Below are 26423 nucleotides of genomic sequence, written 5' to 3'. Positions count from 1 at the left end.
CCGATGCTTTGATATAAAATTTAAAAAAGGAAAACTTAGCAAACTTTCTTTAGCTTTCGTTTCAAATTTTCCCAGCACTTTTAGTGAGAATGTAAACAGGCCCAGTCTTGCTGGAGGTAATTGGATCGCATATATCAAAATTTTTAGACTTTACATTAAGCTGATAATTAGACACATTCTATATATAAGAGATAATGTTGATTCCCTAAAACTGAAAGGTGCCTACACATCATTTAATAGGGGATAAACTCAATCAGTAATATAGAATGAAATATCCTATATAATAAAAGCCTAATATGCTAAGTGTCCAGTCGTCTGGTCATCAGTTCAACCAATCAAAGTGTAATATGCTAATGATATGCTAAGGCTGCTCAAACACTCACTATGACGTGCACTGACCACCAGGAGACAGACAGTTGGCTGGTCGACAGGTCGACCAGTTGCTATGATGAGTACTGACCACGAGGGAGAAGACGCTCCAACCGGTAGTTTAGCTTGCTGCTGGGGTCCAGACAATCGGGACTGAGTGAGACGGGCCGGACATGCTCTGGAGCCCTCCCACGGTTCCTCCCTGGCTGGCCAACCTCCCACGTCCCTCCCTGGCCCCGATCATGCACTGGTGGGGTCCCTCGGCTTGGCCTGTGGGATTGGGCCAAAACCAGCTCTCCGACATCCCCCTAGGGGTCCCAGATTGCGAGAGGGTGCAGGCAAGGCCTGCATGAATTCATACACTGGGCCTCTAGTATATTATATAGTAGCATTTAAAATGTTGTAGAGTTGTATTTTGTGACATTAAACAATGACCCTATGATATCTACCACTGGAAACAAATCGGTGAAAAGCAATCTGGACAGTTGCTGCATCTTGCTGAAGATGACAGGTAGGACCAGGGAGGACTTCACAGAAGGTGGTATTTCAGTGGAGACCGGAAGTCAGGGAGGAAGCGTGTGTGTGTGTGTGTGTGTGTGTGTGTGTGTGTGTGTGTGTGTCAGAGTGAACAGAAGGGTATATGGTGTGTTTGAGGAAAAGCAGGGAGGCAGGTGCAGCTGAGCCTGGGAGATGGAGGGAGGGAGAGGTAGAACCTGGATCCAGGGGAGACCCCTGCTGGGCATGACAGGGACTGTGGATTTTACTCTGGGTGAGTAGACAGGCAACTGGATTCTTTCTGGCTCCTGCACTCAGGACAGACTGATGGAAGGGCATGGGCAGACACACAGACCAGCCAGGAGGCCTTTGCAATAGGTCGCGGTGGTGGGGGGGGGGGTGGTAATGGTGGCTTGAGCGAGGGTAGCAGCAGTGGACATCATCCTATATAATAAAAGGGTAATATGCAAATTAACCTTAATGGTGGAATGACCTGTAGCTGTGATGCGCACTGACCACCAGGGGGCAGATGCTCAATGCAGGAGCTGCTGCCCAGTAGTCAGTGTGCTTCCACAGGGTGAGCGCCACTCAACCAGAAGCTAGCTCATGGCTGGCCAGTGCAGCGGTGGTTATGGGAGCCTCTCCCACCTCCATGGCAATGCTAAGGATGTCTGACTAATGGCTTAGGCCCGCTCCCGAGGAGGATTGGGCCTAAGCCATTAGTTGGACATCCCCTAAGGGCTCCGAGGCTGCCAGAGGGATGTCTTACTGCCAGCTTAGGCCCAATCACCCGAGGAGCAGGCCTAAGCAATCGGTTGGACATCCTCCGAGGAGTCCTGGGCTGCGAGAGGGTGAAAGCTGGGTTGAGGGACACCCCTGAGTGCACGAATTTTCATGCACAAGGCCTCCAGTGAGATGATAACCAAAGTCAGGGTCATGTGTGAATGGCAGAGGCAGAAGGATTCACTGGGGTATGAGAAATGGGAAAATTAGTGGTTACACAAGGTTTGGGCCTTGAAGCCCCTGGAGGAGTGGGGATGCCCTGTGTCGAAAGGAGGGAGATTTAGAAGAGTCACAACAAGGGTTCAGCATCGGACATGTGAAGTTGGCTTTCCTGTTTCTATGTGGAAACACACGTTTAGAGCTGGAAACACAAGTCTGGAATTCAGAGGAGAGAGCTGGTCTGGAGATATAACTTGGGGTGACCAACAAGTGGATACTTATATCGATGGGACTAGGAAGGATGCGCACGAGGGTGGGTGTAGCGAGATGCAAGGACTGGGCTCAGGAGGATGTGAACTCATGAAAAATAAAGGACTAACAGGAGTTCCTAGGCCAGTAATAGCTGCCTCCTTGCAAGGAAGCACATGACATCGTCAATATCTTTACGTTTCCCTGAAATGACTGTGCTTGAATTTAAGACTATATTCTTCGTGCCAGGTGACAGAGGGTATGGTCATACTGCGTAAAGCCAGAGAAGCCAAAAGGAGTAGCTGGTGTAGAGAGAAAGGTGATGCATTTGCTTTCAGAAATGGATTGAGATGCCAGCAAAATATCCAGGTGAATGTCAGTTTTAAAATGCGGCACTAAAATCGGTGAGAGAGGCCAGGGAAGAGCTGTGGATTAGAGCAGCAGTCACCAACCAGTGGTGGTCCACGGACCACTGGTGGCCCGTGAGGTCTGAAAGGTTGGCGACCACTGGAATAGAGAGTTATCCATGTGGATGCGATCACGGTCCCTGACTTTTGGCCATTTCCTATCTATATCTCCTACAGATACACAGTCAAGCGGAATGATGAGCTAAGGCTTCATTATCTTAAGTCAAGCTCGTCTATCTTCTGTTGAGAAGATGTAGACAAAAACTTGTGCAGATTTATGGAAGTCACTGTTTACAATGGAAGGTGGATTGCATTGTCACACAGTGTGTGTTTTGGTGGGCTGCAAAGTACTTCAGACTCACTACAACCCTCTGCTGTAGGTAGACCTTCCATCCCTTTACTGTGGAGAAAACAGGCTCAAAAGATTAAGTAACTACCAAAGGCCACATAACTCATCTCTGTGGGGAGCTGGAACTCAGGTCTATTTGATGATGGCCAGCGAGCCGTGTCCACGGCACCAAAGATCAGTAATGAGTCATCTGCCCAAGACTCTATTCAGCACTATTGTCTGAAAAGTGTCTGAAAAACTTGCCCTCTTAATTTTGGGAAACCACTATTTGTTGAAAATGTTGGCTTGTTTCTTGAAATAAGCCATGTAGTTCTTTCACTTACCTGTGTTGTTTTGTTTTTTTTCTATTAGGCCCATACACTATCTTTTCATGAAATACTAGAGGCCCAGCGCGCGATTGAAATCGCGAGAGGAGGCGCTTCGGGGCGCTGTGGGCGGCCGGGACGGCGCCTGACTTCTGCCCCAGGCCCTCCTGCCCCCCTGCCTGTGTCCGCTCTGGGGCTGCCGGAGCCGCCCCGTCTGTCTCCATCTCTGCTCCAGGCCTCACCTGCATGCGCAATCTCCTCCTGTCCGCTCGTGACCCGTTATGGCGTCCTGGCCTAATTTGCATATTACCTTTCTCTCTCTCTCTCTCTCTCTCTCTCTCTCTCTCTCTATATATATATATATATATATATATATATATATATATATATATTTTTTTTTTTTTTTTTTAGAGGGCTTTAGACCATGAACAAGAACTTGGTAAGGGTAACTTGCATGCTCATGTAATTCAGTATATACTAGTACACCTGAAGTTCCCAGGGCACAGAAAAATCTGGTGGTTTCAGATACTGACTAGCTTTATTCCGGGAATTTTCAGAGAGGTGATGAGAATGGAGAAACAGGGTCAGTCTCAGTCTTTGAGGGACGGGTTTTGGCAACGCATTCCTTCCCTCCTTACCAGCCATGTCCTCCAAGGTTTCTGTGGCTCCACTCTTCGGCTTAACTGGTCAACAGAAGAGGAAACAACGGAGGTCTGCAAAGGCCTGCTGCTTTTAATTATGCTGTCAACCTGTGAGCGTGGATGAGCCGAAAGTGGCTGAGCCTGCAGCTGATCCATGTACAGTGGGGCCTTGACGGACGAGTTTCATTCGTTCCGTGACGGAGCTCGTAACTCAAATTACTCTTACATCAAATCATAAAGTGAACGAGTGAGACACGGGATGCTGGGCTGATGTTGTGGCGCTCACTGTGACGTTCGCTGTGCCAACTAGCAGTGGGGTATCTGAAGCTGGCTCGTAACCCGAATTTTAGCTCGAAACTCAAAGCAAAAATCGGCCAAGAGACGGCTCATATCTCGAAAAACTCGTTAGTCAGGACACTCATAAGTCAAGGCCCCACTGTATAGGGATCTCCTTTAAGAACGCTAATATGAGCCCAGCCAGCCTGGCTCAGTGGTTGGGCGTCGACCTATGAACCAGGAGGTCAGGGTTCAATTTCTGGTCAGGGCACATGCCCAGGTTGCTGGCTTGATCCCCAGTGTGGGGTGTGCAGGAGGCAGCCAATCAATGATTCTCTCTCATCACTGATGTTTCTCTCCCTCCCGCTCCCTTCCTCTCTGAAGTCAATAAAAACATTTTTTTAAAAGAAAGATAACATGAAATTACACAGAGTCTTAACAAGAATCTGTGCAATTGGGGCCCCGCGTCCGTTATGAAGAAGATGGTTGATGTAATATTCTGTAGCATAAAGAGCTATAAAATGTATTCGGAGTTGGCACCCTGCTTCCTTTATGCAGGCATCACTGGTCCTAGCCTCTTCAGCATGTCTACACCCCACCTCTAGGGTGGGGCTCAGGTGGGGAGAAGTCAGAGTCCCTAAACAGTGAACTGGTTTCATCACAGCCAGGGGCAGAGATCTAAATGCGAGACCTGTATTTCTTGCAGGGTGCACCCTCTCAGGAGAATCAGTAAGGTTAGGACCAGCAGTTTCTCAAAGAGGAGTGGTAATTGGGAGGCCATTTTGAAAGTAAGTCACACTTCTCAAAGCTGTTTTGCTTTTTGGAGAAGGAAGGTCATGTTACAAGGAGCTTAGAGTTCCTTAAAATGGCCGAATAGAACCAGCACCTGACAAGGCACTTATTTTTTTATGCTGATAAGAAAGGAGCGATGAGCCGGATTTACCTCGAGAGTGGCTGGCTTGAGGTGCCCTGGGGAGACGGCGACTTAGGTGGGTGCAACCCCTCACAGACTGTATGTGTCTCAGGACGGTGTTGTGATGTTTACCCATCAGGGCAGCCTCGCTCCCTGCAAATTAAATACCAGATGTCTGGGAACTCGTGTCGTTTCTAAATATATTCTGAGTCACCTCCTGTGTAGCGACAGGGAGGCTGTGCCAGCAGGCATTTGATTAGAGTGCTGAAACTTACAGCTATTCTGTAAAAATGATTTTCACACTGAATAATTTCACACTGAATTATCCCAAAGAGTTAAATTGGACATTTTTTTAAAAAAAAATCTCAGATTCCGAATTCAAGTCCAACAAGGCTGTAAGGTGATTGAAGGGTTGTGTGTGAAGATATTTTATTTTGTTGGGTCTTAGGAAAGCTTGCAAACCTCTCTAGTAGGAAGCATATTCGTATTGGACGGTGAGATAGTATTGAGATCATTTGACTAGAAAAGTGCTGAATTTCAGGCTCTGGAGGGGAGAAGTGGGGAGGGGGGAAGACCGAGTTTAAAACAGAAACTGGAACATGATATAGTCCCTTTGATTCTCACCTCTGTCCAGATTAATTGCAGAAATTCTTCTAAGGACTTACAAGGAAACAAATGAGGTGGGGTTGTTGGGGAGTTAGGTCAGCAGAATTTAAACAAGAAATGTGTTTTGTTTTTCATTGAACAGCATGTGTATGCTGTAAACTACTTTAATAGATTGGTACAGCTTATTTCTTACAGCTTACCAGAGAGAAAATGCAGCAGCCATTGTTGATTGCTAGCTTAAATACCTTCATAAGTCATGCTGTTGCTTCATATAGTGTATTTAATTACGTTGATAACACTGAAAATCATTTCAGTCAATAGATGCTGTTATTGCCCTAGCTGGTTTGGCTCAATGGATTGAGCATTGGCCTGTGGACTGAAGGGGCCCAGGTTCGATTCAGTCAAGGGCACATGCCTGGGTTGCATGCTTGGTCCCCAGTAGGGGAGATGGGGGACATGCAGGAGACAGCCAATCAATGATTCTCTCTCATCGTTGATGTTTCTATCTCTCTCTCCCTCTCCCTTCCTCTCTGAAATCAATAGAAATATATTTTAAAAGTAGATGCTGTTATTTATGGCATGAGTTTCCTTAGTTTTGGAGAAGAAGGATCGCTCCCTGAAGTTCACATTGGAATCTCCCGTCTGTTGGTCTTGTGGAGCAGGAAGCTCAGTGTTATTTACTGTGCATTTGTAGAGCAGGCCCCAGAGCAGGGTCCTCAAACTACGGCCGCGGGCCACATGCAAGTACAAATATTGTATTTGTTCCCATTTTGTTTTTTTTTTACTTCAAAATAAGACATGTGCAGTGTGCATAGGAATTTGTTCACAGTTTTTTTCTAAACTTTAGTCCGGCCCTCCAGCGGTCTGAGGGACAGTGAACTGGCCCCTGTTTAAAAAGTTTGAGGACCCCTGCCCTAGAGGCTCACTCCTGACCTCCATATCCTGCCCCACAGGCGATGCTTTCCCATTTGATGAGGACACTGGCCCTCACATCAGATGGCTGCGTGGAGGCCACCTTTTCCTCTGGGAGCTTCTGGGCTCTCCACCCCACCTGGTTTCTCACTTCCTCGGGGTCTCCATTTCCATCTGTCCTCCTCCTGCTCTTGCTTGCCCCCTGCTGGAAGCAATAATAACAGGCAGCAGGGGTCCCAGGCAGTGAGCAGAGCTGGGCTCAGCTGGAAAATACTAACTTGGCAGTTATTTCTTCTAAGCGTGGTCCCTGCCTGGTGGGCCAACGGGTCTCTCGTCCTACATGCTGTGTTTTTGGTGGTTTTGTCCCTGACCACCTGCCTACACTTCCAGCAGATTACTGTGACATTTAACTCCCTTTTCATGCCAAATGGAGGTCATATTAATAGAAATGATAGCAAATACACATAAGTAAGATCTGGCATCAGCATTTTTTCTCTCTACTGTAATGGACTTAAAAAAAAAATAGAGTGGGACAGCAAGGTATGGGACAGTCCTGGGAGGGAGGCCTGGGGGTTGGGATATAGGTGGGGAACTCAGATACTTTATTCTCTATTTGGTCCTTATGTAGCCTATTTTCTAATTGACCCATCTCCTTCTTTTTCTTTTTTCTGTTTTCTCTGGTGAACACCAGCAAGCAATGTTCAGATGGGTCAGAGGGCGACCAAATCATTTTGATGGACAAACACAATAGTGTGCAAAAGAGGAATATCAGGTTCCTCATAGCTGCACATATTGTTAACTTTGCTGCCCCTTGAAGGTCTCATAATCTACCTGGACAACGTGAGTCCAGAATGAATCCCAAAAGGCCATTTCTCGGCTTTCCCACCCCGGCATCTGGTTAATTGCCGTGGTAGCTAATGGTGAGGGAAGAACGCTTAGTGCTAGCCAATGGGCCTCATTTAATTCAGCACAGCTTTTAGAGATAAGTTAAGGGTAATAAACCCCACTAAGCCCCTAAGCAGAAGGGCACACATGATTCTTATAAATATTATAGCTTATCATTTAAATGTTGAATACTCAACACCTTATTAATTGACTGCTGCTCTGCTGAATAAACTGAACATTGTGGCTTCACACATATGCAATCTCCCTGGAAAGTGAATATTATAATTTTTTTAAAAAACATATGTTTTTATTGATTTCAGACAGGAAGGGAGAGGAAGAGAGAGAAACATCAATGAGGGAATCATTGTTTGGCTGCCTCCTGCACGTCCCCTACTGGGGATCCAGCTTGCAACATGGGTGTGTGCCCTGATGGGGAGTTGAACCATGACCTCTTGGTTCATGGATTGACGCTCAATCACTGAGCCACACTGGCTGGGCTATCATTTTCATATTTAAATGTTCACAGTGAGAATGGGTATATGTTCCAAAGTCCTCCAGAGTTTCACTCCTCAATCAAGTTGTTTAAGGATATGTATGATTTGCAAAGATTCAGATTTCAATTTAAAACCTAGAACTCGAAACATGTCCCCGAAAATGATATTATTTCCAATGGAGACTTTTGCAATGCAGGTAGTGAGAATACAATGCTCCAATTTCTTATAAGTTATTATCTCACCACCAACGTTTGTCCTATCAATGGATAGTTATGGGATGGGTGTGCAATATTTATTTCAACCCTGCTTCTAATGTATAACAGGAGTGTTGCATGTGGAAAGAAATAATACACAAAAGCTAATAACAGTGACTTGCTTTCCGTTGAAAACTCAAGGAATCGGATGTCTGGCTTAGTAATCTTGGATGAGCAGGAAATAATGCTGGATGGAAAGGAAAACCAAGACAGCGAGGGCAGGTCTAACTAGATCAGCTTCGGAGGAAGACCATGTGACTCCCTCTAAGTGATTTCCTTCCTTCTAGCTCCCAGCTCCGCACCTTTCAGTTAGAAACAATCATTGCATCCACCTGACAGAGCGGTGAGACCTAAATGAGAGGCCGTACGCAGTGCTTCGACGAGCACATTCGCGTGGGGAACACTATTCAACGTTAGCTGTCATTACCATTAGTCACAAATCAATGCCAGTGCGTAGAAGAAAGGCTCTTCCCTCCCCATTAGGAGCAGTGTTTGTAATAAAACCCCAAGGATCACCGGTTATGAAAAAGCCTGGTGATTGGCAGTTGACTTGTGTGTCTAGAGCAGGTTCGCTGGGCCACTCCGTCACCTTGTGGTATTCAGTGGCATCTTACTCAGTGGAGCTCTTTGGACCTCACTTAGGGTGTGGGCAGGTCTACTGCAGAACCATAACACAGAAGCACTGGCATCCGTGGACTTTTCCGGAGGCACGACATGCAGGGACGATGTGGAGGCGTCTAACGGACAAGGCCCTCCCAAGCTTCCAGTGGTTTTCCTGACCCATCTGCTGGCACAGGCTTCAGACGTGCTTTGCCTGAGATGCGTGTCTGATGAGCAGCCAAGTGACCATTTAAATTGCACTAGAGTTGACTTTAAAGTCATTTGTTGGGTAAATAACATGATTTTCATTTGTTGCAGCCCCTCACACCTCTGGGCAGGGGAACAGCAGGGTGGGGGTGGGGAGGGCTTGGAGAGGTGGCTTGTCCAGTCGATTCTCAGCTCAAAGTGCCAAAAACAGCATTTGGGGGTTCTGTCTGGACAACCATGAGACAGAGGTGGTTTTTTATTTTTTGGTTTTGGTGGCAAATCTCGTGACCTGAATCCCCCTAGTCTTTGAAGGAGAGAATTCCAAAGGTGAGGGATTTGGGGTCAGCCAGTCAGGATCCTGTAGAGCAGTGGTTCTCAACCTTCCTAATGCCGCGACCCTTTAAACAGCTCCTCATGTTGTGGTCACCCCCAACCATAAAATTATTTTTGTTGCTACTTCATAACTGTAATGTGGCTACTGTTATGAACCGTCATGTAAATATCTGATACGCAGGATGTATTTTCATTGTTACAAATTGAACATAATTAAAGCATAGTGATTAATCACAAAAACAATATGTAATTATATATGTGTTTTCCAATGGTCTTAGGCGACCCCTGTGAAAGGGTCGTTCGACCCCCAAAGGGGTCGCGACCCACAGGTTGAGAACCGCTGCTGTAGAGCATTCAATTTCCTGATGGAGGGATACGTGTCCCGGTCCCCACAGGAGCCCTGGATCTGGGGTCCCTGTTTCTCCGGGGTGGGTCCTAAGAGGGCTCACCTGGAATCAGACCTTGTGTTCCTTCTCTTCCGCAGGTTCCTGGGCAGACCGCTCCCCCCTACACGAAGCGGCGAGTCAAGGCCGCCTCCTGGCTCTGCAGACACTCCTGTCACAGGTGAACTGTCCCATATGCTTAACGCCGGCCCGGGCCATGCACAGAAAACATGAATCCCCCAAGTCATCAGCTCGAAAACGCTAACACCACTTCGGAAATTTCATTAGCCTTTTTAGTTGAACTCACCAAGCGGTCAAGTCTGTGGTTTCTCGTCTATTGGAAACCTCTTTATCTGATCTTAAGTCTTAGCATTTCCGATTTCCTGCGCAGTGTATTTGTTGATTGATAGACACACGTATGTAGGAAATCATTGGAATCGCGTGTTATTTATTAAGCGCGTTAAGTATCCTTCACTCTACAATGTGTGCAGCTTTTTCAGTTCAGCCTAAAATATCCAAGAGAGGCTCATCAGACCAGCCACCTAGACCAGTGGTCGGCAAACTGCAGCTTGGCAAACTGCGGCTCGCGAGCCACATGCGGCTCTTCGGCCCCTTGAGTGTGGCTCTTCCACAAAATACTGACTTCTGCGCATGGGCCATGAAGTTTCAATCGCACTGTACGTGCGCACCCGCACGTGGTATTTTGTGGAAGAGCCACACTCAAGGGGCCGAAGAGCCGCATGTGGCTCGCGAGCCGCAGTTTGCCGAGCCGCAGTTTGCCGACCACGGGCCTAGTAGACTCTTCATGGTAGCTTGTGATGCATTGTGGGGAACTGTCTGTGAGAGCGAGGGACCGGTCATTCCCACCTGCCTGCCCATCCCTCACCAGAGGGAAGATGGAAACCACAGGGGCTTTGCTGAAACAGCAGGCTCTCTGGCTGGCTCGGCCTGTGGGTTTTTAAAAGTTGCCGGCGGCGTGCAGCAAAAAGAGAAAAACTATTTGCCAACACGACTCCAACAGACACCCCGGCCAGGCAGCCACTGCCCCGTGTCTCCCAGGATCGAGGAGAGGCGCTTTCTCCCAGGGCCACGAGGGAGGAGAGCAGTGTCTGTCGCCCAGGGTGAGGGCACCTGGGGCTGGGGACCTGGATGCAAGGCTGGCACTGAAGGTGAACCCCAATGTCTCTGGCCCCCACTGTCTCTCGTCTGTGAAGGGAAGAGTTAGGGCGAGAAGCCCCCTTGGGCCCGCCCACTTCTCTGATAACCATGTGACTCTTTTGTTTGCTCATCACGTCATGAAAACAACCTGCAAAAAGGTCATGCATGCTTAAAGGGGACCCCTGAAGGGTCGCGCAGTTCTCAGAGAGGGGAGCAGCCTGAGGGATTTCATAACACGCATGTCATACGCACCGACAGCCCAGCCAGGCAGAGCCAGAGGCTGCGCCAGTCCTGAGTGATAGGGCATCTCCCCTTCCCGAGGCTTCCATCGTCCGGTCCCTGGTGTGTGGCAGTGGGCAATCCCTTCTCCAAGTCTGACCGCTGGCCAGCCACCTGGAAATCTTGGAAAGGATCATCTAAGGCAATGGTTCTCAACCTGTGGGTCGCGACCCCTTTGGGAGTCGAACGACCCTTTCACAGGGGTCACCTAAAACCATCGGAAAACACATATATGATTACATACTGTTTTTGTAATTAATCACTATGCTTTAATTATGTTCAATTTGTAACAATGAAATTGGGGGTCACCACAACATGAGGAACTGTATTAAAGGGTCGTGGCATTAGTAAGGTTGATAACCACTGACCTAAGGGACCTTAAAAATTGCCACTTGCCAGTCACGAAGATTGAGGATGATTATTTTCTTGCCTCCGATTTAAGATTCCTCACGTCCCTCTGGCATTTCAGACCGTGGGGATCTGCAGTCCGTTACGGGGATCTGGCCCAGAAAAGTCTCCTCAGGATGGTGCTTAGTGTGATGGTCAACAGACAACGAATCACCACCCACAGCAAGAAGGCAAAGGATCGCAGATCCTGGTCAAACCTAATTACGTTGGTCTGATATCTTTAGTTTAATTAGAATGGCAGTTTTAGGCGTGTTCCGTTGTGATTGAATAATCAAATCAAACCTTTCCTCTGTGCAGGGCACTGTAACAGTAATTGCTCTCCCTGCGCCAGCTCATTTAATCTCCATTAATTTAGAGGCTAATGGACTCATCTGAATGAAAGCCATCACTGCCTATGTGTCAAGGATTCCAAGCCAAGCCTGACTCTGTAGTCAAGGCCACTCACCACCAGCACAGAACCTGCTCAGACCTACTTCCTGACAAAACTTCACAAAGCAAGGGATCCAGCCTATACCCAGTCTCCAGTTCTACCAAAAAAAAAAAAACCCAAAAAACCAATAGCAACCCAAGCAAGCCCTAACGAGAAAGAAAAACGTTATGTAGCCGAATGTCAATAATACTTTCAGAATCTATTGAGCACAAGACTTAAAGCAGCACTGGGTCTGGGTGGGGTGGGGTCACAATTACAGGGCGCAGGTGACATTCCTTGACCTTTTGTATCCCTCTTTAGTGACAACTGTAGAGATGACTTTACAGAACTTTTTCTCACCTTCCAACATTATTCACGTCACATTTAGGGTTATAACGTAAACGCGGTCACCATAGACCATGTCACGCCATTGCACGAAGCCTGCCTCGGCGATCACGTGGCCTGTGCCCGGACTCTTCTGGAAGCTGGAGCCAATGTAAGTCCCTGTTCAGTGCTCACATCTACCAGGTACTCAAATCAAGAAAAGTTCTCACTCTGCCTCCCTTTCCTTGTTGGTGGTTTTCAAAGGAAACAGAATACAAATAAAGCTCTCCAGCTGCCCAGCCTTCTCTCATTTGCACTCGAAGAAGGAAACCCAATCATTGCAAAAGCGGGGTAGCATGCCGCATCCTATGGAGTACTCTGTAGGCTGTTCCCTGCTTTCGTGGTTCCCAATAGGAATAGATGAACTTCTTCGTGCCCATAATGTTTGCCCATCTTTTGGATGATTTTCTTTAAAAAAAAAAAAAAAATATATATATATATATATATATATATATATATATATATATATATATATATATATTATTGATTTCAGAGACGAGGGGAGAGGGAGAGAGGGATAGAAACATCAATGATGACAGAAAATCATTGATTGGCTGTCTCCTGCATACCCCACACTGGGGATTGAGCCTGCAACCTGGGCATGTGCCCTGACTGGGAATCAAACCCTGACCACCTGGTTCACAGGTTGACTCTCAACCACTGAGCCACGCCTGCTGAGTTGGATGATTTTCTTTAGATAAATCCTCAGAAATTTTATTTTCAATTTAAACTGCTCCCGGCAAAGTGGCTTTGGCTTCATTTTCATCAATCACTCTTACACTTGTTGATTTTTTTACCTGTTGAAATGTACCTAACCATTAAATTCATTTTTGTGCATTTGACCCTTGAGTATGTATTTTTTCATCATTTTTATTGTAGGTTCATTTCTATGAATTATCTACCATATCCTCTTTTTATGTATCTCTTGAAGTTGTAAAACTTTCCTTATCCATGTGTCTGAGCTAAATATCCTTTGTCATATTTACCACACACGTTCCTAGTTATTTTTGTGAGCAGATCACCACACCTTTAAACATGCCTGAGAGTCAATCACGTGTGATCCTCCGAATCTCACTCTGAGATTTTGGTTCGGTTTAGGTCAATGCAATCACAATAGATGGCGTGACGCCGTTATTCAACGCCTGCTCCCAGGGCAGCCCGTGCTGTGCGGAACTTCTGCTGGAGTATGGAGCCAAGCCACAGCTGGAGTCCTGCCTGCCTTCCCCCACACACGAGGCCGCCAGCAAAGGTCAGCTCCGGGGGAGTGACAAGGGCAGCGGTCCCTGCAGCCACCTGCGCGGTTGCAATGACCTTTCCGTGAATAACAGGCTGGAGCCGTGGGCACAGGTGCGTGGGAGGATGGGCCTCAAGGAAAACAGGTCTCTACTTTGTGTCTGCAGGTCACCATGAATGTCTACAGATCCTGATATCCTGGGGCATAGATGTTGACCAAGACATTCCTCACTTGGGAACTCCGCTGTATGTAGCTTGTATGTCACAGCAATTCCACTGCATCCGGAAGCTTCTTTACGCTGGTAATGACCTTTAAAACATCTTCCATTCCATCCAGACCCACAAGTAATTATACAGCTCTTATTTCTTTTTCTTTAAAAAAAAGGTATTGATTGATTTGAGAGAGAAGAGAGATTTGTTGTTCCGCCAATTTATGCATTCATTGGTTGAATCTTGTATGTGCCCTCATCAGGGATGGAGCCCTCAACCTTGACATATTGGGGTGAAGCTCTAAGCAACTGATGAGCTACTCGGCCAGGGCTCCACTTGTTTCTCTACATGAACTACTTTAAAAATTATATCTCATTTAAAAAATGTTCTTATTCTAAGCTTCTCACACATCAGTCTATAGCCTATAAACAAGAACCTCATTCTTTTTTTAATCTTTACTGTTGAAAGTATTACATATGTCCCCTTTTTTCCCTCATTGACCCCCTCCAACTCCAACCCTGCCCTCCCACCCCAGGCCCTCACCACCCTACTGTCTATGTCCATGGTGTATGCACATATGCGTACAAGGTCTTTGGTTGATCACCTCCCACCATCCCACCCGCCTTCCCTCCGAGATTCCTCACTCTGTTCCATGCAAGACCTCATTCCTGATAACTCCACTTCACCTCAAAGCTCCAAATCCTCTACTTACAAAGGTCAAAGGTCATAACATTCAGATCTTCAAGTTTGAATGTAATGTTGCTAAATATGAATATATCTGGGAAGAAAATGATCAAAAAAATTCTAGGGATAGTTAACTGCTTCATCGCCTTACCCCTCACCAACCCTAACTCCCGCATGGTCCTAGACCTCATCGTCTCACTTACCTCTGTCTACTTACGTGAGGAGATGTGCTGTCCACTTACTTGAAGCAAACCAGGTCCTCGAGGTTCAGTACAGCCCCTCAGAAACTTCTCCTGACCTTGGGACCAGGGCTGGGAGCTTGGTTAAGTTATGGTTTCTCTCTTTTTCCATCCTCTCTTCCCTCTAGTACAGTGCTTCTCATGGCAGGTGCTTAAATATACTCAAAATGAGTAAATAAGTTTCTATGTCTTTTTTTGTTCCCTAGAGGCCTGGTGCACAAGATTCGTGCACTTGGGGCGGGGGGTGGGGGATCCCTTAGCCCGGTCTTCTCCCTCTCGCAGCCTGAGAGGGGAGAGCTGGCCAAAGCCAGCAGTCAGACATCCTTAGCACTGCCATGGAGGCAGGAGAGGCTCTGCCACTGCCGCTGAGCTCTCCAGCTGTGAGCCCGGCTCAGGGCTTCTGGTTGAGCAGCGCTCCCCTGTGGGAGTGCACTGACCATCGGGGGGCAGCTCCTGCATTGAGCGTGTGCCCCCTGGTGATCAGTGTACATCATAGCGACCGGTCATTCTTCAGTTTGGTCAATTTGCATATAAGCCTTTTATTATATAGGATGGCAATCGTTTGGCCTCTGATACATCCTGACAGATCTTTGGTGACCCCTTACTGTTTCTCACAGTATCTTCGCTAAATTACACATTTCTAGCAAGCAGTCTCCATCTATTCCGCTCCCTTTACTAATAAGACTCTTAAACGCAAGTTCTGCTAATAATTGTTGGCAGATTGATATTTCCTGGCTGTGTCTCCCGTAAGTTTACATAACAAGGAGAGTGTGTTCTTCATTACCTTTCTTTACTTTGCTAGGAATGTGTTCTTTCCATTGGATATTTTATGAGGAGAAGAATACGGAGAAGAATACTGAGAAGTGCGGGTAGTAATTAGGATGGAGCACCACTCTCAGGCTCTGTTCTCTCCTAACGGACACACCCAGCAGAGTGTACGCTCCCTTGATGGAGATTTTGTTATGCAGTTTCCCACTAAGCATTTCCATTAGGTTAAAATGTTGAAAACAATTACATTGATTGCAACTTGAGCGTAGCAGGAGGGCCACCCCCTACTTAGAGTGCACTGCTTCTTACAAACAAGAGTTTGACAGGCAGGACCAGGAAGTCGAGTTGAAAGGACTAATGCATTTTCATCGATACATTTCTCTGTGTTGTAACCATGTATGTGCTGGAAAATGGGATTCTTCTCATTTCCACATTAAATAGCATTTTGCCATCAGTCATGCATTCAGCGGCTGCCACTAAGATAAAAGGCAATGCAGTAGGTGATTTAACACGGAAGTTATTTTTAAATGTAAGCATTTGAAAAAAAATTGCATGCAGAAATAGAATGTGCCTTTTCATTGAACAGGCTCAGTGCCTGTGTGTCGTTATCTCCTTCAACTGCACGAGTGAGAAGTGACAGGAACATCTATTTACACTTTACCTAAAGAGCGCGTGTCTCTGGAATCACGAGTTTTCGAAGAAACAAAAGAATTCTGTTGCCTTAAAATAAATGAAAAGAAGAAAAGCAATAAGCTCTTGAATACTCCTGAGAGCTATCAATCACGATGCAGATAGATACATGTCAAACTGATTGTGCACTGTTTATAATACATAGGGTAGCTGATATGATGAATGTTGGAACTGTTTAAAATTAAAAGTTCTTTTTGTTAGGTGATATTTTAACCATATAGAAGAATAGTAAACAATATAAAAAATATGTGCATTTTTCATCCAGATGTACCAAGTTTTAAGATTATGTATATGTGTATGTATATGTATATGTACATATGTATGTTTGTTTGTTGATGTGTAATGTTAACATAAAAACATTCAAACCTGTAAAGAATTTTGTGAGTTTATTTGAGCCAAACTGTTGCCCGGAAGCAGAATCTCAACGGATTGCGATAATGCTCCGGAGAATGGCGGCTTTTTCATCTATTTTTATACGTTGCAATCAAAGGAGGGGACGTAGGTGGGTTACAGGAAATCCATTGGTGATGGGTTAGGGAGGCGGGAGAAAGCACCGCGGGGAATCCTCTGCGATTGGATAGAAAGTGAAATGATGGACACATACTTAGGTGGGTGCAGGACAGTTAACAGTCAACAACTAACAGGATAACAGTAACAAGAAGGAATCTGTGGTCTCTGTCCTGCTGTCCAGGTACATTAGGCTGTGCCCTAAGGGGTCTGGAAAAAGGGAAGTTACATGCTACCCAGACATTTCATAGGCATGTTATCTTAGATCAGTGGTTCTCAACCTTCTGGCCCTTTAAATACATTTCCTCATGTTTGACCCCCAACCATAAAATTATTTTCATTGCTACTTCATAGCTGTAATGTTGCTACTGTTATGAATCATAATGTAAATATCTGGTATGCAGGATGGTCTTAGGCGACCCCTGTGAAAGGGTCGTTCGACCGCCAAAGTGGTCGCGACCCACAGGTTGAGAACAGCTGTTTTAGATGCAAAAAGACAGAGGCTCAGTTAAGGTAAAGATTGTCAGGGAAGATACCAGCCTAGGACATGACTACCCACCAGAACTGCTTGTAGTTAAAGTGTAAATTCAGACCATCCTTAGTGGTTACTTTAGGTCTTTGAGTTTGCAAGACCGCCATGCAGGCCTTCCCTGAGCTGGTCAGGTTAGCATGTGGTATGTGTATGTATGTGTCTATGGTATGTGTATGTATGTGTGTGTATGTTCATATATGTGTGTGTATGTGTGTACATGTACATGATACGTATGCGTGAAGAACTCAGTGCCAAGGGAGCTGAGGTCCTTTCTGCCACACCTTCCTTCCTGCGCTGAGGGGACTCTTAGAACAATTGCTGTCTGTACCCATCACGGTCCCATATTTCCCCATAGGCGCTGACGTGCAGAAAGGCAAATACTGGGACACGCCGCTCCACGCTGCTGCCCAGCAGTCCAACACGGAGATTGTCCACCTGCTGCTGGAATTTGGGGCGGATATCAACGCCAAGAACACAGAGCTGCTGCGGCCGGTGGACGTGGCCTCCTCCAGCAGCCTGGTGGAGAGAATGCTGCTTCAGCACGAAGGTAGGGGAGCATGCGAGCATCCCAACCACGGCATTCGTCTGCCGGGAGCAGGGAACAGGTGAAACCAGAGGCCTCCGAGGGCGGGCAAAGCAATCATGGCGTGCGATTTGGAGCATTTTGTGGAAGTGAATACTTTTTAACAGGTTCTATCTGTGAAAAAGACAATCACAATGATCTTAATTTTCTTTTTTCCATCTGACCTAAACTTTATACTCCTTTGTTTAAGTTACATAGATTCGGTTTTGGCCCTACCTAATATGCAGTTTTGCATCCTATCTGTGAATAAACACTTAGAGGCTCGCCTCATGTTATAGGGGCGGGCGACTTCTGCAACGTGGGTAGAAACATGATCAGGACATATTTCCACACTTAAGACTTTAGTTCCAAAATGGAATCTCTCTGACACAGTAATTCAATTGGCTTTGGCTTAAAAAGTAAATCAAATTTGAGAAGAACAATTAAAAATTTCCTCCATTTGCAACGGCATGGATGGAACTGGAGAGCATTATGCTAAATGAAATGAGCCAGTCAATGAAAAAAATACCACATGATCTCACTCATTTATGGATAATAAAGACCATTATAAACTGATGAACAAAAATAGATAGAGAGGCAGAGCAGCATCGAACAGACTGTCAAACTACAGCGGGAATGCCGGGGAGGGTTGGGGGGATGGGAGGGGGGGAGGTAAGAGATCAACCGAAGGAATTGTATGCATGCATATAAGCATAACCAATGGACACAAGACACTGGGGGGTAGGGGAGGCCAGGGGATTGTCAAGGGGGGGGGTGTGTGGAAGGAGACATAGGTAATACTCTTTGTAATACTTTAAGCAATAAAACAAAATTTTCTAAAAAAAGAATTTCCTCCTATAGTGCATGTCCTCCTTTGATCTGTATCTCCTTCAAAACGCAGAATTTGTTTCTGAGGTTTTATTTTTTAAAAATGTATTTTTATTGATTGCAGAGAGGAAGGGAGAGGGAGAGAGAGATAGAAACATCAGTGATGAGAGAGAATCATGCATCGGCTGCCTCCTGCACACTCTCTACTGGGGATCGAGCCCCCAACCCTGGTATGTGCCCTGACCTGGAGTCAAACAATGACCTCCTGGTTCATAGGTTGATGCTCAATCACCGAGCCACCCCGCTGAGCTGTTTCTAGCCCAAAGACTTCAATGTCTTAAAGGGCGTAGATGGGATATACCTCGATTCTAATACAGTCTTATGAAGGCAGTGTAAATGCTCATATGATTTCCCCAGTACAGGGGTCATCCTGCCAGTTTGCTACAAAGCACTGGAGATTTTTCTGGTTTGATTTCATGCATCTTGCAACATAAGAAAATCCGTGTTTTGCTTTCATGGACAAACCCTGCTTGTCTCTTGCAGCCACGCCCAGCTCCCTCTGCCAGCTGTGCCGCCTCTGCATCAGACGCCGCATCGGACGGCCGCGTTTGCACCTCATCCCGCAGCTCCAGCTGCCCACGCTGCTGCAGAACTTCCTCCAGTACCGATAGACAGTAAAATCCGTCTCCGTGCTCAGACAATGCGAAGCTCCACGTCATCCGCACAGTGCATATTTCATATTAAAATGTGCTAACAATGGGGTAGAAGCAGGTAGGGCAACACCCAGGGAAGCAGGGAAGAATGGATTTTACCTGTAAGTGTACGAGTGGGTACTGTTGTTGTAGGTAGGCATTGCTATTGTTTTTGGACACAGTATATTTTGAATATCTATATATTATTATTCCCAGGGACCCTTTTGTTGGTTTAGGAAAAGAAAAGAGTTCTCCATTTTATGTTTTTTAGAGTGAAAAGGAAATCTGTGAACTCTAAGCAAAATTATTCTTTATATGGCGTATTTTAAAAGGTCTATAGTCTTCAAGTAATGCATTCACCTTTCTATTTTGGTCTGCAATGATGCTCTGTATTTTTTTATATTCAGACAAACTATGAGTGTGGCTTAGAAAACAGCAGGGAGCCCAGCTGGTGTCACTCAGTGGTTTAGCATCGACCCAGGAACCAAGTAGTTGCTGGTTCGATTCCCAGTCAGGGCTCATGCCTGGGTTTCAGGCTTGATCGCCAGCAGGGGTGTGCAGGGGGCAGCCCATCAGTGACTTCCTCTCTCATCATTGATGTTTCTATCTCTCTCTCCCTCTCCCTTCCTCTCTCACTAAAAATCAATAAAAATATATTTTCAAAAAAAAAAAGAGCAGCTAATACCTGTTTTGAAATAAAGAAGATTCACTGGGGAACCACTGTGTGGCACATGCACTGTCATTACATGATCAGTTCACAGAGAAAGAGGACGTCCCTCTCCTGGCAGAGAGCTCCCTGGCCGCCTCCCCTTCCGTGGGCCTGGCCCAGAGAAGGCTGGGACTGGAAGCTATCGCTGCCCCACACCCTGAGGGTGAGGACATCGCACACCTGTTGGGCTATTTTAAGGCCTCCCCCTCCTCAAGGGCAGTCTCTGAAGGTCTCTCTCCAGCGCTTTCAGACACATCCCTCCAGCCTCCTCCCGGTTCAGGAATCGCCAGCACCTGGTTCTGGTGCTACCTGGACCGAGGGAAACGGACTTCCTGTCTGCTTGACAAAGAGGTCCTTTCCTGGCCACACCTCAGGGAGCAGGGCAGCCCAAGGCCTTAAAATGTGGAAGATCAAAAGCTCCTTAAACTGTGGGGCGCCACTTAGCAAACTTAGCGACCTTAAAAAATGTACCCCTGGGATAGGCCCCTGGTTAGTAGGGTGTTTCTAACTCTCCTTACCCAAGGCAAGGGCTCAGCACACTGGGTTGCCAGGGCGCGTTGGATCCAAGAGGACATTCCTGAAACAGTGTCCTCTACAGGGTGAATCCCGTGTTTATCTTCTGCTTCAACTGTGCTTGCATGCCATTTCCTGTCATACTTCTCTTGCTGACTTCCAGAGACCCCTGGGAAATAAACCATTATTGCATAAAATTCCAACGTCCCGGCGATGGCGTTAAAAATCATTTGTTTGGAGTTTCAAAAATAGAAATAAGGCTGCAGCAAGTTTGTTAAAATATGTTCCCTATGTGGCTAGAGACCTTTAAATGCATCTGTTTTACTGAAATCTCTGAAAACATTTGTAATGTCCTCATAAGTGCTTTTATTGTAGAGTAACCTCGTTAAATACCATTAGGCACTAAAACTGCCTTTTAGTAAAAAAGATTCTGACTGTCCTTTTCCTGCGTCAGAGGTTCCCTGGAGCGTGGGAGGACTGCGCTCCCCTTCCTGGGTCTTGCCTCTCAGAGTCAGCACCACATGTTAACATGAGCGTTGCCCTTCCCATCACGAATGCTGGCACCCTGTAACTCAGCTTGAGTGGCTGTCTTGTCAGAGAGCTGTCCTAATGTAAATATATCACATGTTTGTCCATGTATCCAAGTGTGATTAGTGTCCCCGGAATAAAACCTCTGTTTTTTCGGTTCTAATTCGTCTTTGATTTTGTCATGGGAGGCCCTGGAGAATGGGGTTCGGGGCATTGAGAGTGATGCACGGCGATGGGGAATGGCCCCTCCGTGACTCAGCGAACAGCACAGTCCCCTGACATGCAGGCGCCTGGGGACACATTTGGGGGTGTTTGGGGTGTGTTGGGATGCACAGCAACCAGGAAGAACTGTGTAATGTGCACCCCATGCCGCCAGCAGCCCTGGCGTCGAAGCTGCTGGACTTGGCTTTCAGAGTCTGGTCAGGGTCATCATCTCCCTGGAAATGTGAGGGGCACATGTCCTTTTAACTGCTCTCTATTCCCCCCTTTCCCCCCCCCCCACCCCGGCAGCACCCCGAGCGCCAATTAATTCCAGGGGCAGTAGTACCACCCAGCACGGAAGGTGGAAGGAAATGTCGTCCTCACTTGACCATTTCCGCGGCAGCTCTCTCAGGAGGAAGGCAGCGCTTCACGTGGCAGGTCTCGATGATCATGCAGACGCACATCCACTCTGCACAGGCCTGTTGCCTCAGCAGGAAATGACTCCTCGTGGGAAGGACTCAATTAGTCCTCAGCCACACGGTCTCGGTCGGGGAATGGAAGGCCGTGATTTCATACTTTCAGCTGCATTCTCCTTCGGACAAGCAGTGGAAAGTATTGCAGAGACTCTCACCACCTTCCTCATCAAGTTGTGTCTGAGAAGGGACAATTAATTGATCAACCCACCCCTGTCTGCTTATTTTAGTAACAATGGGCTGGACTCTCACCCAGACCCTTCCCAGGCACCCCGTGCTGGGTGAATGGTCTGCTGTGTCATCTGAAAAGCTTGCTTTTGAGTGGTCTGCCCACATTTCTATGTTGCACGGTGCCCTGCAAATTATGCACCTGCTCCTGCTCTGCTGTGATGCTGTAACTCCCAGTAAATATCATTCACCCATAAAAAACATGGTGGTGGAGATGCTGGGTAACTCTTGAGCGTAGGCCTCTGGGGACTTTGTGCCTTCTGATTCCATCCCCTTGGCAGCCTAGACCAACTGTGGGGGAGCCTGGCCACCTGTGGAGGAGCCTGGCCACCTGTGTGGGAGGTGCCTGGCCCACCTGTGGGGGAGGAGCCTGGACACCTGTAGAGGAGGAGCCTGGCCCACCTGTGGAGGAGCCTGGCCCATCTGTGGGGGAGGAGCCTGGCCCACCTGTGGGGGAGGAGCCTGGCCCACCTGTGGGGGAGCCTGGCCCACCTGTGGAGGAGGAGCCTGGATCTACCTCCAACTAACAGGTGTGTGAGCAAGGCCACCAGTACCCCCCACAGCCTGAGCACCAGGCTGACACCAGGCGGGAGGAGCCGATGCTGCCCACCTCAGTGTGAGAACATAAGTTATGGTCAGTAAATCAAGCTGCTGAGTTTGGGGATGGTTCTGTTACAAAGCAATAGGTAATGATAACTACTTTTGACCCTCCTATCTCTCCTGCTCACTTCTCATTTCCCGCTGCTCCGTTGGGGGACTTCCCAGTTTTGCAGGGGCCGGGGAGGGGCATGGATGTCCCTCCTGGTGATGCTGACCTGAGGGAGGAGAGCTGTCTCCCCACCTGGGAAACGTCCTTCTTCCAGATGCAGAAGGTCAAACTCTGAGGTCACCAGAAGAAAAGAATGAGGGACAGAAATGTGGTGACTGACAAAGCATCTCTGAGACCATTTCCTACCCAGAATCCAAATGGAGGAGGACTGAGTTTTCAGGGCCAAGCCCCTGGAACTCATTCTTCTCTGATGTCCACGCGCAGCCCACCTGCGGGATCAGACCTCTTCAAGAGGAGGCTTCCCATCACAGCAGTGAGCCTGGCTAAGTGGGCCACACACTCCCCTGCCTTCCGGGACTCCCACGCAGGTAGAGGAGCGTCCACGGTGACATGAGCAGAAGTGACCCGGGTCACCTGCAGGCTCGGCGACTTCCTCTCTCTCTCCCTTTGCCCCAGCACCTTCAGAGGCCAGCGAGGCAATCTGACCCAGCTCGGATCGCCACACATGGAAACTCACACCACTGACCCACAGTGCCTGTGAAATGTCAGCCACAAACAAACCTTCCTGGGTGAAGCCACCGAGATCTTTGAGCCGCTGTGCTCTCGCAGTAATAACTTGTCCAATATATTAATTTCCATCTGTTTAACCTTCAGCAATCAGAGGCGAAGATCCAAGGGCCTCATACGTTTGCCAGTTCCTTTGTAGCAGTTCATTCATTCCCATACAAACGCACAGTGTATATAGAAAGAAAGGTTTAATTTTAACTCTTTGTGTATTTGTGGAGGGAGAAAGATACTGTTCCTACTGGGGTTTCCATTTGCGAGGGGATGATTATGGCCCATTATGTCATTACCAATGGACACTGAGCTGACCATGAACTGTAATTACAGTCACAGGGGTGAGCAGGATCCAGGCTCATCTGTACAGATGGAGACGAGAAACGGTCAAATGCACTGGAGTGCTCCACTGAGGAGAGTGCTCTGCTGTGAGTCTGGCCTGAACACCGTTGTGTGAGGCCCCCAGAGGGGAGATAAAGGCTGAGACTCTGACTCAAAATTAGCAGAAACTAATTTTAGCATCTGCGATCTTAAAATATCCAAGCAGAGGATAAAATCCTGCACTCACTTTTAAGAAGTTGATTCTGACACTGACCTGTAAAATATTTAGATAGTAATTTAGGTAGTAGATGTGTTCTGACTTAAGTTTATAGTTCTTGTTTAAGTAGAAAGGGCATTCCCAATCCATGCTTAGTTTATTGCATTCTCAGGGCTATGCCTTCCAACTTAGGAAGGTCATTAGCAGGCAGCCTTATAAGGGGGGTATTTCATCACCAGCACCGTACGAACTGGACCATAATCTTTCCGTAGAACCACCTTGGAACACCCACAGTCCAGTGGCAATTATGAAATAACCTGTAGTTCTAGGGTGAGCCTCCAAGTTCAGCTTAAAACAGCGGAAGGCAAAGGTAGGTAGTTGGGCGCTGCAGCCCGGGGATGAAACCAGATCTTAACAAATTTTAAATGGAGGTTATGGTGTAGAGCAGTGGTTCTCAACCTTCCTAATGCCACGACCCTTTAATACAGTTCCTCATGTTGTGGTGACCCCCAACCATAAAATTATTTTCATTGCTACTTCATAACTGTAATTGTGCTACTGTTATGAATCGCCATGTAAATATCTTATATGCAGGATGTATTTTCATTGTTACAAATTGAACATAAATAAAGCAGAGTGATTAATCACAAAAACAATATGTAATTATATATGTGTTTTCTGATGATCTTAGGCGACCCCTGTGAAAGGGTCGTTCGACCCCAAAGGGGTCGCGACCCACAGGTTGAGAACCGCTGGTGTAGAGCAACATCACCTTTTCATAAACAATCACATAGAAGCCTCAAGTTTTTGAGAAATTTGCTTTATGTCCTATTGATTTATAGATCACAAATAGCCATAAAATATTTCATATATATATATATATGTATATATGTGTATATTCATTTCAGAGAGGAACATGGAGGGAGAGAGAGAATTATCAGTGACGAGAGAGAATTATCGATCAGCTGCCTCCTGCATGCCCTACCCTGCAAGCTGGGCATTTGCCCTGACCAGGAATCAAACCGTGACCTCCTGGTTCATAGGCCAATGTGACACTCAACCACTGAGCCACACCTGCTGGGCTAGACATAAAATATTTCTATCAAAACTTTAATTAGTGAGTATTTAAAATTTATAAAAATCCCACATTCCTATATCTAGGCTGAGTCTTGAAAGTATCAGAATCCGTAATAAGCAGCAGGCTTAGATGGTAAAAGAAATGTGCATTCTTTATCCCACCTTCTCTAAATCTCTTCTTGTGTAATAGCTTCTGTTCCATCGTTTAAAATAGTGGAATCTTGGAGGAAGCCAAGAATTAGTACTTCCGCTCTTGCCCAGATTGAAAATTAAAGGCTGGGAGCCCAGCGGCCTGCAGTGTGGCTGCCGTCTGGGCTGGCGCTCCGGGGCGGGCAGGTGAGCGCCGAGGGGTCTGAAGGAAGGTTACTCTTCCATTTCAAAGGTATGTTATCTTAGATGCACAGAGACCACGGGCAACTTCAAAATGATTAACCTTTGTCAGGCAGCTACAGGCCTGGGAGTGACTGTCCACCATGACTCACTTTTAGTTAGGAATTTCCATATGGAGACTGCGTGTGTGTGTGCGCGCGCGCGTGTGTGTGCATGTGTGTGTGCATGCGAGTGTGTGTGCGTGTGCGTGTGTGCGTGTGTGTGCACGTGTGTGTGCGCATGTGTGTGTGTGTGTGTGTGTGTGTGGTGACTTTGGTCTCTGCATTGTGAGGTGGGCCATGCAGGCCTCCCCTGATCCTCTCGAGATTAGTATGTGGCCCCTTTTCCAACCACAATTTTACCTTTTGCACAATAACATGTAGCTACATGCCACATTGATTCTTCCCCCTTTGGTATAATAGATTTTTTAAAACTGTTGTGTAAATATCCTATCTAATAAAAGAGAAACATGGTAATTGGCGTACGACCGCTACCCTTCCCATTGGCTAATCAGGGCGATATGCAAATTAACTGCCAGCCAAGATGGTGGCCGGCAGCCAGGCAGCTTGAAACTAACATGAGGCTTGCTTGCTTCAGTGACGGAGGACTCCAACGTTCCCCGCCTGCCACTGCAGGCCTCTGAGCTGCAGTCTGAAACATTGTAACAAATATAGAAGCTAAACAAAACCCCAGAAACCTGCTTTCAGTGAGCCAGGATCTCAGAGCTGGAGTTATACATTGTTTTGATTATAGAACCCAAACAAACCAGATACCTGCTTTCAGCAGCGGAGGCCTAAGAGCTGGAGCCAGAGCTAAAGCTGGTCCAGAATAAAAAAAAAAAAAAAAAAAAAAGGAGCGGTTGGGAGCTTCCGTCACCCGCCAGCCTGAAAACAGCCCTCAGCCCCTCACCCAGACTGGCCAGGCACCCCAGTGGGGACCCCCACCCTGAAGGGGGTGTGACCAGCTGCAAACAGCCATCATCCTCTCACCCAGGCTGGCCAGGCACCCCAGTGGGGACCCCCACCCTGATCCAGGACACCCTTCAGGGCAAACCAGCCAGCCCCACCCATGCACCAGGCCTCTATCCTATATAGTAAAAGGGTAATATGCCTCCCAGCACCGGGATCAGCGTGACAGGGGGCAGTGCCCAAACCCCTGATCGCCCTGCAGCTCTGTGAGTGACAGGGGGCGGGGCCACAACCTCCCTATCCTCCCTGCTCTGTTCGTGACAGGGGAAGGCACCCCAACCCCCTGATC

General features: G+C 47.1%; 1 protein-coding gene across 3 annotated transcripts in view; it reads left to right on the top strand.

Annotated features, from left to right (window-relative positions):
- Positions 1-19766, top strand: part of ASB5 (ankyrin repeat and SOCS box containing 5) — a 49321-nt gene extending 29555 nt beyond the window's left edge. For 2 of the 3 annotated variants that reach the window (XM_036300620.1, XM_036300621.1), the window contains exons 2-7: positions 9722-9801; positions 12263-12370; positions 13357-13507; positions 13659-13793; positions 17477-17668; positions 19055-19766. In XM_036300620.1, coding sequence (XP_036156513.1) covers positions 9722-9801; positions 12263-12370; positions 13357-13507; positions 13659-13793; positions 17477-17668; positions 19055-19182 — 794 coding nt within the window. In that variant the 3' untranslated portion in view covers positions 19183-19766. Of the gene's footprint in view, positions 1-4914; positions 5023-9721; positions 9802-12262; positions 12371-13356; positions 13508-13658; positions 13794-17476; positions 17669-19054 lie in introns of those variants that run through there. The other variant, XM_036300622.1, reaches the window with a different exon arrangement.
- Positions 19767-26423: the final 6657 nt, after the last annotated feature.

The sequence above is a fragment of the Myotis myotis genome, unplaced genomic scaffold (assembly GCF_014108235.1).
Source record: "Myotis myotis isolate mMyoMyo1 unplaced genomic scaffold, mMyoMyo1.p scaffold_m19_p_3, whole genome shotgun sequence".
In the NCBI taxonomy this organism is placed as follows: Eukaryota; Metazoa; Chordata; class Mammalia; order Chiroptera; family Vespertilionidae; genus Myotis; species Myotis myotis.
This window is presented reverse-complemented; position numbering and strand designations above follow the sequence as displayed.